Below are 16,860 nucleotides of genomic sequence, written 5' to 3' on the forward strand. Positions count from 1 at the left end.
GCAACAATTCTTTTTTTCAGATCCTCAGAGAGTTCTGTGCCATGACGTGCCATGTTAAACTTCCAGTGACCAGTATGAGAGAGTGAGAGCGATAACACCAAATTTAACACACCTGCTCCCCATTCACACCTGAGACCTTGTAACACTAAAGAGTCACATGACACCGGGGAGATAAAATTGCTAATTGGGCCCAATTTGGACCTTTTCACTTAGGGGTGTACTCACCTTTGTTGCCAGCGGTTTAGACATTAATGGCTGTGTGTTGAGTTATTTTGAGGGGACAGCAAATTTACACTGTTATACAAGCTGTACACTCACTACTTTACATTGTAGCAAAGTGTAATTTCTTCAGTGTTGTCACATTAAAAGATAGAACAAAATATTTACAAAAATGTGAGGGGTGTACTCACTTTTGTGAATACTGTATATTTGAAAATCTAGTACTGATGTTCTGATGGCACATCTCATTTCCTAAGGCATGAAAATTTCAGGACAGTATAAATATCCACCAATGACCTGTTTGGAAAGTAGACAATCCAATTTTTTTCTCAGGGGCCTTGTAAGTTTTTTTGAGTTGTAAGTTGCAATATTTTGTCACAATTTTTTGGAAAATAATATTTTTTTCACAAAGTTGTCATTTTAACAAGGTATTGCTCACACACGACATGGGCATACTTACAATTATACTCCAAAATACATTCTGCTAGACCCCCTGATTATAGCGATAGCGATACCACCTGAGACTTTTTCACAGCCTGGCCACAGAGAGAGGCTCAAACTCCAAGGAGCACCTTCAGGCATTCTAGGAGCATATATTACATAATGCAAAAAATGCTAAAAATGATCAGGGACACTGTAACTGGCATGGCCTTAATTAGGGAACAATATAACTAGTGTGGCATTGATCAGGGGCACTGGGGCTGGTGTAAAGGGGATTAGCGGCAGTGGGGATAATATGGTGGGGATCAGGAACACTGAGACTGGTGTAGCAGTGATCAGGAACACTGAGACTGGTGTAGCAGTGATCAGGAACACTGAGACTGGTGTAGCGGTGATCAGGAACACTGAGACTGGTGTGGCGGTAATCAGGAACACTGGGACTGGTGTGGCGGTAATCAGGAACACTGGGACTGGTGAAACAGTGATCAGGAGCACTGGGACTGGTGGGGCGGTGATCAGGAGCACTGGGACTGGTGGGGCGGTGATCAGGAACACTGGGACTGGTGGGGCAGTGATCAGGAACACTGGGACTGGTGGGGCAGTGATCAGGAACACTGGGACTGGTGGGGCAGTGGTCAGGAACACTGGGACTGGTGGGGCAGTGGTCAGGAACACTGGGACTGGTGGGGCAGTGATCAGGAACACTGGGACTGGTGGGGCAGTGATCAGGAACACTGGGACTGGTGTGGCAGTGATCAGGAACACTGGGACTGGTGTGGCAGTGATCAGGAACACTGGGACTGGTATAATGGTGAACAGGGGCAGTGGGGATAATGTGGTGGTGATCAGGGGCACTGGGACTGGTGTGATGGTGATTAGGGGCAGTGGGAATAATGTGGTGATAATCAGGGGCACTGGGACTGGTATGGCGGTGATCCGGGCACTGGGACTGGTGTGGTGGTGATCATGGGCACTGGGACTGGTATGGCGGTGATCAGGGCACTGGGTCTGGTGTGTCAGTGATCAGGGGCACCGGGACTGGTGTGGCGGTAAATGGGGCACTGGGATCGGTGTGGAGGTGATCAGGTGCACCAGGACCGGTATGGTGGTGATTAGGGGCAGTGGTAATGGTGTGGTGGTGATTAGGGGCAGTGGTAATGGTGTGGTGGTGATCAGGGGCACTGGGACTGGGGTGGTGATCAGGGACACTGGGACTGGGGTGGTGATCAGGGACACTGGGACTGGGGTGGTGATCAGGGACACTGGGACTGGTGTGGTGATCAGGGACACTGGGACTGGTGTGGTGATCAGGGACACTGGCACTGGTGTGGTGATCAGGGACACTGGCACTGGTGTGGTGATCAGGGACACTGGGACTGGTGTGGCGGTGAACGGGGGAGTGGGAATGGTGTGGAAGTGATCAGGAACACTGTAACTGGTCTGGCAGTGATTAGGGACAATATGACTAGTGTGTGTAAAGGTTTTATTCATGAAACCTTGTTTACTACTGTGTGAGTTTTGTGATTGCTTAGTCACAGCTATCACATAGTACAGGGCCTCTCTGATTGGCCCTGGTACCAGGTGATTGCTTTGACCAATCACAACACTCACACAGTAGCAAATGTCATTGTTTACTACTGGTCATATGCTCATTGTGATTGGTTACAGCAATCACATGGTACCAGGGACGCTTACAGCGGCCCAGTACAGTGATCAGTGATCAGCTGTGTCCGGTGGACACAGTAAGTCACACATCCAGACTGTTGCATACGGGTATGTCCAACCACATTGGCGCTGCTCCAGTCTGGGAGGTTTATGTACTATGGACAGAAGGGAAGTGATTATTAGAAAAACAATATCATTAGAAAAAAAAAATATTATTACATTATAAATAAATAAAATAGCAGTAGGATAGGAGTATTAATACATAATAAAACATAAATAAAAAACAATTAGAAATGTTCTAATTAGTAAAATACTTGTAAAATAGCAAATAAAATAGCAAATAAAATAGGAATAATATTTAAAAAAGTAAATAAATAAAACAAGTAAAATAAAATCAAAATATTAATACTTAGTAAAATAACGAAATAAATAAAATAGTAAATAAACCTAAAATAAAATTAGAAATGTTATCATTAGTAAAATAAAGAATATGAATGCATAGTAAATAAAACTAAAATGAAGTTATAAATGTTATAATTAGTAAAATAAAATGGCAAATAATATAGGATTATTAACACATAATTAATAAATACATAAAAAAATGAAATAAATGTTGCCATTAGTAAAATGCTGTAGGACAGGGACATATAACAGCAGCAACTCAACAAAAAAGTGGAATTTTGTAACTTATAACAGCACACTTAGGCTCGGTTCACACTACTACGACCATGTTAGGAGCTTATTTATAAAGATGTGTTACTGAAAGGTTTAGTTTAAATCTGACCTCCAACCTTCCTTCCAGTCTTGCACAGTTGTACTGGTTCCTCTCCTGGACTGAAGTGGCTCACTCTGATTCCACTGCACACTGTGAGCGTCTCTCAGGCCGCGTACACACGGGCGGACTGTTCGCCCAACTTTGTCCGCTGAACAGTGTTTCAGCGGACAGTCCGCTCGTGTGTGGGCTTCAGCGGACAGTTTCAGCGGACAGTCTGACGAACAAAGTTTTTCGGAATTCCCGTAAGACAGTCCGCTGAAACTTGGTTTGAGCGGACAGTCCGCTCGTGTGTAGGCTTGTTCGACAAACTAAGTTTCGCGCATGCTCAGAAAGGATTTACACGGCGAAGGTTGCATTGCAGTGTATTGGACGTCGTATTTTTCGTCCCGTCGTACGTGCCATTCACGTCATCGCGCACGCTTTCAGCGGACTGTTCGTTCATCGTGTGTGGTCAAGTCCGTTCATGCAAATTTTGAGCGGACTGTTTGTCGGATTGTTTGACGAACTAAGTTGGGCGAACAGTCCGCCCGTGTGTACGCGGCCTCAGTGTGCATTAGAAGCTGCAGCAAGACAGATAGAGCCTGTCCCATTTTGTGGCAGGTAGACATCCAATTGGGTATCAGTTTCAATTATGAAGGTTTAGCATCACATGTAGGCATTACCTGCCATGATCTGCCTGCATCACATAGAGAAGCACAGAGTCCCAGTGATAACATCACTGGATATAAAATAAGGTAATGAAAATGGAAACATTTCCTGCAACTCCACTCCACTTTTATTAAGGAAAAAACATTCCCCTCAGGGAGAGCTATGTACAATGCAGGGATTGTAACAATTTTATTTGCAGATTCCTACCTTTTGATATTCTTAAGAAATCCCTCTGCTGTGTTTGTGTCCAAGTCTAATGGGAGTGGTTTCAATTATTAATCAGCTGCTGCAACTGCAGGGCTCCAATGAGGAAAGTGGCGGGGTCTGCATCCCTTTAGATTGGGAGTATCTCACCAAAAATGGCAATTTTGTTGCAGGGGGTGCCTGATATCTGACTAGTATCTTAGTGCAGACTTCTGGGTAAATCGGTGAGCCAATCACACAAGCAGGAAATTATGTTTCTTTGGGGGGGCGTTCTGTACACATTCTGAATACAGAACACCTCCAGGTTGCCACATTGCATTTCACAGAAAATTACAGAACTGAAGGAAAAAGGCATTTTTAATAACATTCAATTACAAATACAATATAACTTGTGTCGCAATTGTATACGCTATACCAGTGATGGTGAACCTTGGCACCCCAGATGTTTTGGAACTACATTTCCCATGATGCTCATGCACTCTGCAGTGTAGTTGAGCATCATGGGAAATGCAGTTCCAAAACTTCTGGGGTGCCAAGGTTCACCATCACTGCACTATATTTTTGTTATTTGTTATTTTTACACCAAAAGTGAAGTTACATTTTAAAAAGAAAAAGCAGACGCTATTTTATAAGATGACATCCCACTAAGAAAAAAATAAATAATTGCGGGTCACTTACCTCTTTTAGGCAGCCCATGAAGTTGTTGCTGACAGGGGACCCCGGTAGGTCGGCCGTGCTCGGACTCCCCCCAACATAGAAGAAATCGTCGGAGCCCAGCATGGTGTAATCCTCCTGGGTGTAGCCGGTTGTGGTCAGGATCCCATCCACCGATATGGTGACCTTACAAGGAAAGAAGGGGACATGGCGTCATTCTCCCCATTACCGCACATGGCGAGCCCCAGACTGCAAATCTCTCATTACCACAATGAGGCCTGAGGTCTGGATATCCAATCGCATCGTCCGAAAGCGGCTCGGGAATCGCAGGCGTCACATCTACAGACCAAACGTGGTTACCCGGAGCCCTTCCAGACCCAGCGCCTCAGCATTTCATGTTCTGAAGGACAATGTGGCCCCTGGAGAGAGAATGTGGCCCCTGGGAGGCACACGCTGTTCAAGATATACCAAAGCCCAGACACCCACGGCACATACGACTCCCGTAGCTGGTGAACCCCCCCTTCCCGCCCCCCCCCACAACCCTAAAAATTCAGCCCACATCCCTGGGAGTGTAAAAGCTCATTAGTACCGACATTCATTGTGTAATGCTTCGGAGGCCACAGGCAGAACATGAAATGCTGCCGTGCGTGTGAACAGCCCGCTGAGCACAGCACCTACAGCCTCGTTCCTGTACGGTGGTGGCGAGGCGCCTCAACTCCGCCAACGTCTCCGGCTATAACATACCGGGGCTCATTACAGTCCTGGTGCTGGATTATTTCACCTCCTTATAGTGTCAATCCACGGGAAGCAGGAGGACCAAGGCAGAGTCTTCCCCATCAGTGTAAATGTGTGCTAACCTGACTTGATATCGGCCTCTTGCAACCCCCCGGTACAGCACAGCCCAGACAGAGCGGGAAAAGCAGCACAAGAAGCCAATCGGGTGGGCTGCAGTGTAACTAGCATGCTGATAGGAGGAGAGAGCAGAGGGGCAGAGAGATGAGTTCAACAGTTGGCTGCTTCTCCTTTCACTGTCTGGTCAAAGGCCGTTAGGTTGAGACCTGCAAGTGAAAGTGAAGCTGCAGTATAAAATAAAATAAAAATGCAGGTATCCTCCCGTGTCAGATAGGGCTGTGCTGTGTGGCAGAGCTGTGTAAATCTCAGGACTTGAATGGACAAAAATGAAACTACCGTGGCTGGGAAAACGGCTCTCCTCTATGTATTTCATCTGTGGATTTAGTTGCTTGAATGGAGGTTCAGCTTTACAGAATAATTATAATTGAATCAGATGTGATTTTGTGTACAGTACTGTGCTATTTGATTTTTATGGGGGTTTTGTTTGGTCATTTCTGTATTTTCCTGATATTGGAAGAAGTTTTTTTTAATACACAACATGTGGACTCATATTCTAAGAAAAGGAGTGTTTCGGATAAACCCCATGAGCATACAAGGATTGCTCGGATATGTCCTTTCCTGGCTGAAGGGCTCCTAACCAGATTCCGTCTTTAATAAATTTAGCATGGTAGTATGTTTATGAATAATAATAAAAGGTAGGAAGCGCGTTCATCCCTCCATCAGGGCTTTCAAACTGGACATACAGTGAGGGGAAAAAAGTATTTGATCCCCTGCTGATTTAAATGATCAGTCTATAATTTTAATGGTAGGTTTATTTTAACAGTGAGAGACAGAATAACAATAAACATATCCAGAAAAACATTTAAAAAAAGTTATAAATTGTTTTGCAATTTAATGAGTGAAATAAGTATTTGATCCCCAATCAAATCAGCAAGATTTCTGGCTCCCAGTTGTCTTCTATACAGGTAACAAGCTGAGATTAGGAGCGCCCCCTCAAAGGGAGTGATCCTAATCTCAGCTTGTTACCTGTATAAAAGACACCTGTCCGCAGAAGCAAATCAATCAGATTCCAATCTTTCTGCCATGGCCAAGACCAAAGAGCTGTCCAAGGATGTCAGGGACAAGACTGTAGACTTATACAAGGCTGGAATGGGCTACAAGACCATCACTAAGCAGCATGGTGAGAAGGTGCCAACGGGGGTGCTATTATTTGCAAATGAAAGAAACACAAAATAACTGTAAATCTTCCTCGGTCTGGGGCCCCATGCAAGATCTCACCTCGTGGAGTTTCAATGATCATGAGAACGGTGAGGAATCAGCCCAGAACTACATGGGAGAATCTTGTCAATGATCTCAAGGCAGCTGGGACCATAGTCACCAAGAAAACAATTGGTAACACACTACGCCGTGAAGGACTGAAATCTTGCAGGTCCCTTGCTCAAGAAAGCACATGTACAGGTCCGTCTGAAGTTTGCTAATGAACATCTGAATGATTCAGAGGAGAACTGGGTGAAAGTGTTCTGGTCAGATGAGACCAAAATCAAGCTCTTTGGCATCAACTCAACTCGCTGTGAATGCTGCCTATGATCCCAAGAACATCATCCCCCACCGTCAAACATGGAGGTGGAAACAATGTTTTGGGGTTGTCTTTCTGCTAAGGGGACAGGACAACTTCACCACATCAAAGGGATGATGGACGGGGCCATGTACCGTAAAATCTTGGGTGAGAACCTCCTCCTTCCTTCAGCCAAGGCATTGAAAATGGGTCATAAGTGGGTATTCCAGCATGACAATGACCCAAAACACATGGCCAAGGCAACAAAGGAGTGGCTCAAGAAGTAATACTATAGGTTTCTGGAATGGCCTATCCAGTCACCAGACCTTAGAGGGGTTGTAAACCCTCAAGGTTTTTAACCTTAATGGATTCTATGCACTAAGGTGAAAAACCTTCTGTAGTGCAGCAGTTCCCCAAAGCCCCCCCTTTTACTTACCTGAACCCGATCTTTCCAGCGATAAGAATGAGCCCAGCAGCTCCAGCTACTGTCTTGGGTCCCCATTGGATAGATTGATAGCAGCAGCAGCCATTGGCTCCCGCTGCTGTCAATCAAATCCAGTGACACAGTGACATGGGAGCCGGGGGGGGCGGGGCCAAGTCCCACTGTCTGTCAATGGATGCAGCTGCAGGACTCAAAGTGTGCCTGCATGAGTGTCCCCTTGAAATGCAGGTCTCAGAGGGGGCACTCGATGCAGGGAGGAGCCAGGATTGCCGCTGGGGAACCCAGAGGAGGAGGAGGATTGGGGCCATATAACATGTTTGTTATTTAAAAAAAAAAAAAAACGACCTTTACAACCCCTTTAATCCTATAGAAAATATGTGGAGGGAGCTGAAGGTTCGAGTTACCAAATGTCAGCCTCAAAACCTTAATGACTTGGAGAGGATCTGCAAAGAGGAGTAGGACAAAATCCTTCCTGAGATGTGTGTAAACCTGGTGGCCAACTACAAGAAACGTCTGACCTCTGTGATTGCCAAGGGTTTTCCCACCAAGTACTAAGTCATATAACTTTTTATATAACTTTTTTTGAAATGCATTTTTCTGTATTTTTTTGTTGATATTCTGTCTCTCACTGTTAAAATAAACCTACCATTAAAATTATAAACTGATCATTTGTTTGTCAGTGGGCAAACATACAAAATCAGCAGGGGTTCAAATACTTTTTCCCTTACTGTACATTAAGCGGATGTAAAAAGTGCTGTGCATTTATGTCAGTAGGTCACATATTTGACTTTTTTCTTACACCCCATTTTTTTTTTTTTATCCTTTATTTAGACCATAACGAGAGAAGGCTAACAGCCAGTCATGGAAAGCAACCTTTTATTTATATTATATATTATCTCGTTTCTCAGCCCTGATAAAGTGGGAATTAGAGCCCCAGAAACGCGTTGGTTTAGCTTCTCACCTGTTATCACAATTAATACAATTTTACTGGGCTCCTTATTAACTTGTAGTGCTCTCATCCTTTACACTCTGGACTATTTCAGGGAACCCTAGGGACATCCCATATGACTGGGAGCCACCTCCTAGAGGTAGAAATCACCTATAAAAATTAATTATCTTTGAGTCCGGTGCTCCAATAACACCTTTTTTGTGAGTTGAGAAAGTCTCTGTGGAACCGACTCTCCAACTGTCCTGGGGCAGACCGAGACACCTCAGAGAGGAGTCACCAAGAAGCCTCCACATACCGTGTCCACCTCTCTTCCCCTGGTGGTGTAGAGTGCTGTGTTCAGTTGCTGACACGTAGTTCTCTTTGCTGAAGGCCTGGACGATACTATCTCAGATAAAATCTTTTACATCCTGCAAACAGCCATATGTTCTATGTTCTATAACAGATCCTCCACCTTGTGCAGTGCCCAGCACTGGTACCACCACCTGCCCCAAACTAACCAATGGCAAACCAGAGATGCATCTTTATTGCAAGACCTAGCGGAGTCTGAGTGCAATAAAAAGGGAGAAAAGGGTTCTCAAACCCAAACCGCCACCAGAAAGGGAGAGAAAACCAAAAACACGCATGCCTGGAGGTCCGACCCCACCCCCTCTATACCTCCCAGTCCGGAGACCTGAACCAGACAACCAGGTGACTGACAATGACACATGGAGTGAAGAGTTACTGGGTTAGTTGGTTAGAGGTGATGGGTGAGAGGGAAGGCTGGAGGGCTGACTGGAGGGGGATCATAAACCTTTCCAACAGTGCCGCTAATAGGTGATGTTTTCCAGATTACCAAGAAGCAGCACAGAGAAGATCTTGTAATTATAGTGTAGGATACCTTTGCTGTAATGTTCAGGATGCATGAATTCATAAAATTGCCAACAAAAAATTGTAATAAGAGAAATTCCTCATCTCATCTATCTCCAGCCATGTGAACAATGCCAAGGATTGACCACATGGTCTTGTACTTTGAAACAAGTCAAGTCAACTCAGACATACATGGTTTCCTATCTTTAAGCCCTGATGAAGTGGGCAAGTTTGGATCTTGAAATTCTGGATGGGTACTATGAGATCTGTGGTCGGCTGGGGCACTGTTGGCTGTGACATTTACATACGACCAGCTCACCGACAGCATCCCTGGAAGTCATCTCCCATTATCGGTCTGAAAAGTCTGAGACATGGCTGTCAACTGATCTGAACCAAGAGGACTCCAGCGCTATTGTAAAATGCTTAATTACTGTATAAATCAGACAAAAGGGAGGAAGTCCACTTGGCCTATCATTGAGCCAAAGTCTTCAATATTGGCTTTGATGCAACTGGATGCTCACATTGCAATTTTTCCATCCTGTAGCTTCTTGAAGCACAAGATTGGAGCTCCTACATATGTTGGCTTCAGTTGGGGCTTTCAACACCAAGCACATGACACTGTGAACTTCCCTTGATAGGCTTCAGAATGCATGAAATGCTTAGAAATAATATTAGACCCTCCACAGACCTCCATCAAGTATAGAACAATTTGGGAAAGAAGACTCAATCTCCCAAACAGAAAGGTGAGCAGGGGGCCAGTCTATACCCCATAATGGGGCATTTTAGAGGGTCTGTGCTATGTGCTCAGCACTACTAATATGAGCAGCACTGATAGCACAGGGTGAATATGCCTGTCCTAAAGGGACGTTAGATACAAAATGCAGAAAACATGTCCTATTCATGAACTAGGGGAGCAGTGCTACGAACACAGAGTGTTTATAACAGGCAGAACTGTGCTTTGTATATTTATGGGCAGCTATACAGTCTACCAGGATCCAAACTAAAATTAGAGCCACGGTAAACCATGAGATGATTTGGGCAGGTCAGAAGGTCCACTGCTGTCCACCACTACTACACCAATTGGGGTTCTCTCTACATTTGGCTTTGTAGTGTAGATTGTTCTAATGGAAACACCTATCAACTAAGAAGGGAATGCCTCATACTTCCTGTTGCATTTCTGGGGCAGGATGTAAAGCAGACTTTCAATCTCAATTGTTTTACCCATGAGGAGCATTTGACATAACTTTCAAGTCTTGGGGAATTTCTGCTAAAACACACTGAAACATAGCACTTACAGTGGCGGTCTCAATGCCCCAATTCTTGGCAGCTAAAAAGATTATTGGTGTCATCATAATAGCTTAGTGGTCTGCAAACTGTGGCCCGCGGACAGATGTGGTCCTTTGCATGCCGTTATCTGGCCCTTGGGGCACCATTCCATCCACTGACACCAATAATGAGGCACTATTCCTCCCACTGACATCAATGAGGGGGCACCATTCCTCCCACTGATACCAATGATGGGGCACCATTCCTCCCTCTGATACCAATGATGGGACACTATTCCTCCCACTGACACCAATGATGGGGCATCATTACTCACCCTAATATCAAGGATAGGGCACTATTCCTCCCTTGAATACCAAAAATAGAACATTATTCCTCCCACTAGAACAAATGATGGACCATGGCCTTCCACTGGCCACAGTCCGGGCCGCCCTAAAGTCTGAATGACAATAAACGAGCCCTTTGTTTATAAAGTTTGGAGACACCTGTGATAGCTTTAACAAGTGTTGCTGCTCCTGGAACTATGTAGACACCATCAGCTTGGAGGTCAATCAAACACAGCTCAAGGAACCCCTAGCAACATCTTGAGTCTCCCTATGCTGGAAGATCTCTGCTGGCTTATTACATCATACGAACAGCAGCTACACTGGTCTTCTCCAAGTTTATAATAAAAAAAATAAAAAAAAATCACAAAATCGTTTGTTAATTGGCAGGATGAAGAATGGGGTTGAGAAATGGGCAGCGGTAACCACGTAGCGCGTGACTCCCCCGGCAGCCACCAGCACTCCAGCCTTCCTGATAACATGGAGACACAACAGCATGCAGAGAGTGAAATGAAAAGTGTCGGGGTGGCTTCTAAGACAGGGTGCCATTACCCCCACCCCGAGAGACAGAGAGACTGGGAACCGCCAGACATGAGCGCAAATAAATAAATCTAGAACAATGGTACAAATATGATGAGCTGGTGATGATGTGATTGGGGCACAGGCTGCTCTGGTGACAGTCAATGAATACATGGAACTCCAAGGGTTGGGGGGGGGGGGGGTAGGGCATGATCTATACTTGTCCTGTGCCTATATAGATCATAAGCCGGCCGAGTGTGGCTCTTTAGCTGCAAGGGAACTACAAGACCCAGAGCTGTCGGCTACAAACTGCCTGGCCAGAGATGGACAACACTAGGGGTCATTTATTTATTTCTGTCGTGGCGGAGGAGGGAGAGGGATCAGAAGAAAGGAACAACACGCTGTGAAGAGAGAAAGAGAGAGAGAAAGAGAAAAGAAAAGAAAAGAAAAAAAAAACACACCGCAAATCCAGAAAATTAATTTGACAAATAAGAATGATATCTACCAGACAATGTAGTTTGTTTACCATAGCGTGTCCAATGCCTGAGTGCTTTGCGGAAAAGTGGGGAAAAAAGCAAATTGAATAAACTGTGAACAGAAGGGTCGTCAAAATCCAAAAAACGCAACAAAAAATCAGAACATAAAAAACAGATAAAACAAAGATGATCAGTTAGAGGGTGTTAGTACAGTCTGGAAAGGAGCTGGTTAGTAGCAATGACACAATACATGAATGATTCAGGGTTACCCCTCCATACTCCGCACAGACCTCACAATCCTCCCCTGTCTCCCGCACACTCTCCGTCACGCTCCATGTGACTCATCCACGCGTTCTCATGGCTTTCCCCCTCCCACATGTTATACTTACGTTCTCCACCTGGGAAGCGGTATAATCCCAGAATGAGTCACCGCAACACAAAGAGATTCAACATTATAAGCAAGAAAGTGACACGAGAACTGTCCTCTATGACATCACCGCGGCCAATAACAAATTCTTCTTATAAATTGATAGCATGCTTGAGATAATGGCTCCCCCGGCTTATTCATTACAAATGTTGCTGGGAATTTTACAATGTGAACTGCATGGCCCTACCAGCTTATTCATTACAAACGTGGCCAGTAATGTTGGAATTAATATTGGATGGCCTTGCCGACTTATTCATCAATACTTTTGGAATTTAAACTGGATGTTCCTACATGCTTATTCAATACAAATGTGACCGTTATTGGATTGTAAATTGGATAGCCCTATAGACTTATTCATTACAAACTTGGCCAGTAATGTTGGAATTTATATTGGATGGCCCTACAGGCTCACTCATTACAAATGTGGCCGGTAATTTTAGAGTGCAAATTGGATGACCCTACAGGCTTATTCATTTCAAATGTGGCTGATAATTTTGGAATGCAAATTGGATGGCCTTACCAACTTATCCATTACAAATGTGCTTGGGAAAGTTTCAGTGGAAACTGGATGGCCCTACCGACTTATTTACAAACATGGCCGGTAACTTTGGAATCTGAATTGGATAGCCCTTTAGGCTTATTCATTATAAACGTGGCTGGTAATTTTGGAATATAAAATCGATGGATCTACCGACTTATTCAATGCAAACGTGGCTAGTAATTTTGGAATGGAAATTGAAGGGCCCTATGAGCTTATTCATTACAAACACAGACCGTAATTTTGGAATGTCAATTGGATAGCCCTATAGGCTTATTCATTACAAATGTGGCCAGTAACTTTGGAGTACAAGTTGGACAAGTCTACTGCTTTGTTCATATCAAACGTGGCTGACAATTGTAGAGTGTAAATAGGATGGCCCTACCAGCTTCTTCATTACAAACATGAACAGTAATTTTAAAGTGTAAATTGGGTGGCCCTATAGGCTTATTCATTACAAATGTGGGCGGTAATTTTGGAATGTGAACTGGAAAGTCCTATAGGCCCATTAATGACAAAAGTGGCCAGTAATTTTGGACTGTAAATTGGATAGCCCTATAGGCTTATTCATTACAAACGTGGCAGGTAATTTTGGAATGTGAATTGGATAGTCCTATAGGCCCACCAATTACAAGCCCTATAGGCTTATTCATTACATTATTTTTGTAATGTGAATTTGATGGCCCTATCAGCTTACCCATTAAAAACATGGCCAGTAATTTTACAGTGTAAAAAAGATGGCTTATTCATTATAAACGTGGCCAGAAAATTTTGAGTATAATTTGTATTGCCCTACCGACTTATTCGTTACAAATTTTGGAGTAAAAATTGGATGGTTCTATTGACTGTTTCATTACAAACATGACCAGTAATTTTAGAGTGTAATTTGTATGGCCTTATTGGTTACAAACGTGGCCGGTAATTTTGGAATGTAAATTGTGTTGCTTACCGGCTTATTCATTACAAACATGGCCAGTGACTTTATAATGTCAATTGTAATTAAAGTACTAATTTGCTAGATTTTATTCCATCTTTCAGGACCGAGGTTCCCAGGATCAGGGACAGGTTTCAGATCTGCTCTTATCGCATTTATACAGGAAATATTATAAAAGAACGTGACGGTATCAGACCGCAAAGGGCCGCGCAGCGTGCAAATCTCTCTGCTCTCTAGAAGCCGAGATCTTGTGATAACCGCAATATCTGAAGCCCCTGCGTGTGTGTATATTATCCGCTTCATCTCCTGGGATGTGTGAATAAGCTGCGTACGAATTCTACGACACGTATAAAGCTGAGATGTGTAGGAGTGATGACTTTCCTCCATCACTATGGGTGTATACGAATTTCCAGTGCTCCGAATTCCACATAGAACAGAACATATGATGTGATATTGCTCCCCTGTATATTTTTGTATATTTTATAGAACTGTATGGATCTATATGGGACATACCTAAATGGAAGAACCAGTGTCTATTCATGACTACCAGAGTGCCCCAGTCACATGACTATGGATGTCTGTGGTTGCACGCTTGTTGCATGATATTGTACAATAATATGCTATTTTTAACCTCTTGTCCCTCTAATGTTGCCTTTTCCCGGTTTTTCTTCACCAGCCCTCACCTTACTTAGCAGAGTGCCCCTCCAGGGGAGGGGCGAGATCCCCCTTACCTGGCGTAGGTTCCGAGTCACCTTGACCTCATGCCACTCATTGTCATTGAACTTGTCGTTGGCCGGCTCCACGATGGCCTCGAAAGCGCCGGAGCCCAGGTTGATGACCAGGGACACGGCTCCGCCCTTCAGCGCTAGGTTGACGTAGTCGGCTGACTTGCCCGTGTGCAGGATGAGCCCGTTCCTCTGGCGGGTTTTGAAGGACAGGGTGATCTCGTCGCTGCTGCTCTGGATAGGGTTCTGCGACAGGTCGTAGCACAGGTACTCCGAGCCGCGGAAGGTGGCCACGTTCTCTTCTCGGGCTGCGGGAGAAACAGAAATACAAAACGTTTATGGGGGGGAAATACTGCAACAGAAATCTGGATCCGCTCAGTCATCTGACCAAGAAGAAGATGACGATTCAGCTCATTGACTTCTACAGGTCAGCTAAGGGCTATGCATGGCCTGGTGCAGTTCATTCGCATCTACAGGACAGCTAAGGGATCTGCAGGGTTTGAAGCAGTTCATTTACTTCTACAGGACAGCAAAGGGCTCTGCAAGGTCTGATGCAGCTCATTCACTTTTACAGCAAAGTTGAGGGCTCAGCAAGGTCTGATGCAGTTCATTCACTTCTACAGGACAGCTAAGGGCTCTGAGGGGTTTGAAGCAGTTCATTTACTTCTACAGGACAGCTAAGGGCTCTGCAGGGTCTGATGCAGTTCATTCACTTCTACAGGACAGCTAAGGGCTCTGAGGGGTTTGAAGCAGTTCATTTACTTCTACAGGACAGCTAAGGGCTCTGCAGGGTTTGAAGCAGTTCATTTACCTCTACAGGACAGCTAAGGGCTCTGCAGGGTTTGAAGCAGTTCATTTACCTCTACAGGACAGCTAAGGGCTCTGCAGGGTTTGAAGCAGTTCATTTACCTCTACAGGACAGCTAAGGGCTCTGCAGGGTTTGAAGCAGTTCATTTACCTCTACAGGACAGCTAAGGGCTCTGCAGGGTTTCAAGCAGTTCATTTACCTCTACAGGACAGCTAAGGGCTCTGCAGGGTTTCAAGCAGTTCATTTACCTCTACAGGACAGCTAAGGGCTCTGCAGGGTTTGAAGCAGTTCATTCACTTCTACAGGACAGCTGAAGGCTCTGCATGGTCTAAAGCAGCTCATTTACAACAAATACAGCTAAGGGACTTGCTGAGCAAGCTCAACAGAAAGCGTAATGCATACAAGTGGGATGGGCCAGTTCAGGACGTTATTTTCCCTTGTGTGTCAGCATTGAGAGCTGATGATGATTTGCATGTTTTACACATATGTGAGTATTTTTAAGCCCTGTTCATAGTTTTACAATAGATTTTCAAGAAGAGAACTCTATGGTTTCCCCTTATTATTTTTTACATGACTGAGATCCCAAGAGGAGGTCAGTATTGTCCAGGCACGTCTGTACCCTCGTGATATCCCGGGAGACATACCTACAGGCGATTGGGACTCTGTTATGGAGTTATAGTTTGGAGGTGAGCAGACATTTCAGCCAGAGGTGGTCACTGAATTTTATGAACTATTATTTCAAACATTCACTTTGAGTCACACCGAGTTGGAAATTTTACAAAAAAATTGGGACTTTATATTTTATTGAATCAGTTATGGCATATATTGGTTGTGCTACACTGGTTTTGTTATATTGAACTTTGTATGAGAGTCACATGTGAATATACGCGAATAGGTGTTGGCAGCAATCATATTTAGCCTTTCATAAGGCGAGTGATTTTCTATTTATTTTATTTATTTATCTTATGTTTTTTTTCACCAAGTTTTGTTTATAGCTCTGAATATACACTGTTGTTTTATATTAAGTGCTCCGTCTTTCATCAAACTGATATTTCACCACCCAGGTTTAACCAACCAATAGCTTCTTATGTCTCACAATGGGGGGGGGTTCACCTGCCGGGACCAATGGAAGGGACTGCCATCTTTATTTTGCCATACAGAAAATGGGGCAAGAGAAGTGAGACTCCCTTATTGAATTAAAAATGGCTATGGCAAATGGGCAGCTATGGCATGGCAACATTGGCACAGTTATCACACTGCTACAGTCTTCATGAGTTAAAAGAATGCAGGGGGTGCCACACCACAACAATTATAAAGCCAATAAGGGGGTCTCCCTTCACATTCTTCATTCCAGTGCCCAACCAAATACTGAAATACCCGTTCCCTTTATTGTGTACCTGAGATGCACAGTGAAGTCAGCAACCTGGTAGAGAATATCACTTGGCGGTATTATCACCCCCGTGGTGGGAGGCATTTCACACCTCGTGCCATGTGTTATACAGGTACACAGCCTCCTATAGCGCCCCTCCCAGGACAGGAAAGCATTCAGGACAGCAGACAGTTGTTACTAGATCCA

The 16,860-nt window shown here is 44.4% G+C and overlaps 1 protein-coding gene across 8 annotated transcripts in view; it reads right to left on the reverse strand.

Annotated features, from left to right (window-relative positions):
- Nucleotides 1-14,780, reverse strand: part of NRXN3 (neurexin 3) — a 464,077-nt gene extending 449,297 nt beyond the window's left edge. For 4 of the 8 annotated variants that reach the window (XM_077463585.1, XM_077463586.1, XM_077463584.1 and 1 more), the window contains exons 1-2: nucleotides 14,483-14,780; nucleotides 4,631-4,792 (exon numbers count right to left, since the gene is read on the reverse strand). In XM_077463585.1, the coding sequence (XP_077319711.1) occupies nucleotides 4,631-4,732 (102 nt within the window). In that variant the 5' untranslated portion in view covers nucleotides 4,733-4,792; nucleotides 14,483-14,780. The remainder of the gene's footprint in view (nucleotides 1-4,630; nucleotides 4,793-14,482) is intronic. The other 4 variants (XM_077463582.1, XM_077463589.1, XM_077463588.1 and 1 more) reach the window with 1 other exon arrangement.
- Nucleotides 14,781-16,860: the final 2,080 nt, after the last annotated feature.

This window comes from Lithobates pipiens, unplaced genomic scaffold (genome assembly GCF_037356315.1).
Source record: "Lithobates pipiens isolate NorthernLeopardFrog02 unplaced genomic scaffold, aLitPip1_a1.2 Scaffold_30, whole genome shotgun sequence".
In the NCBI taxonomy this organism is placed as follows: Eukaryota; Metazoa; Chordata; class Amphibia; order Anura; family Ranidae; genus Lithobates; species Lithobates pipiens.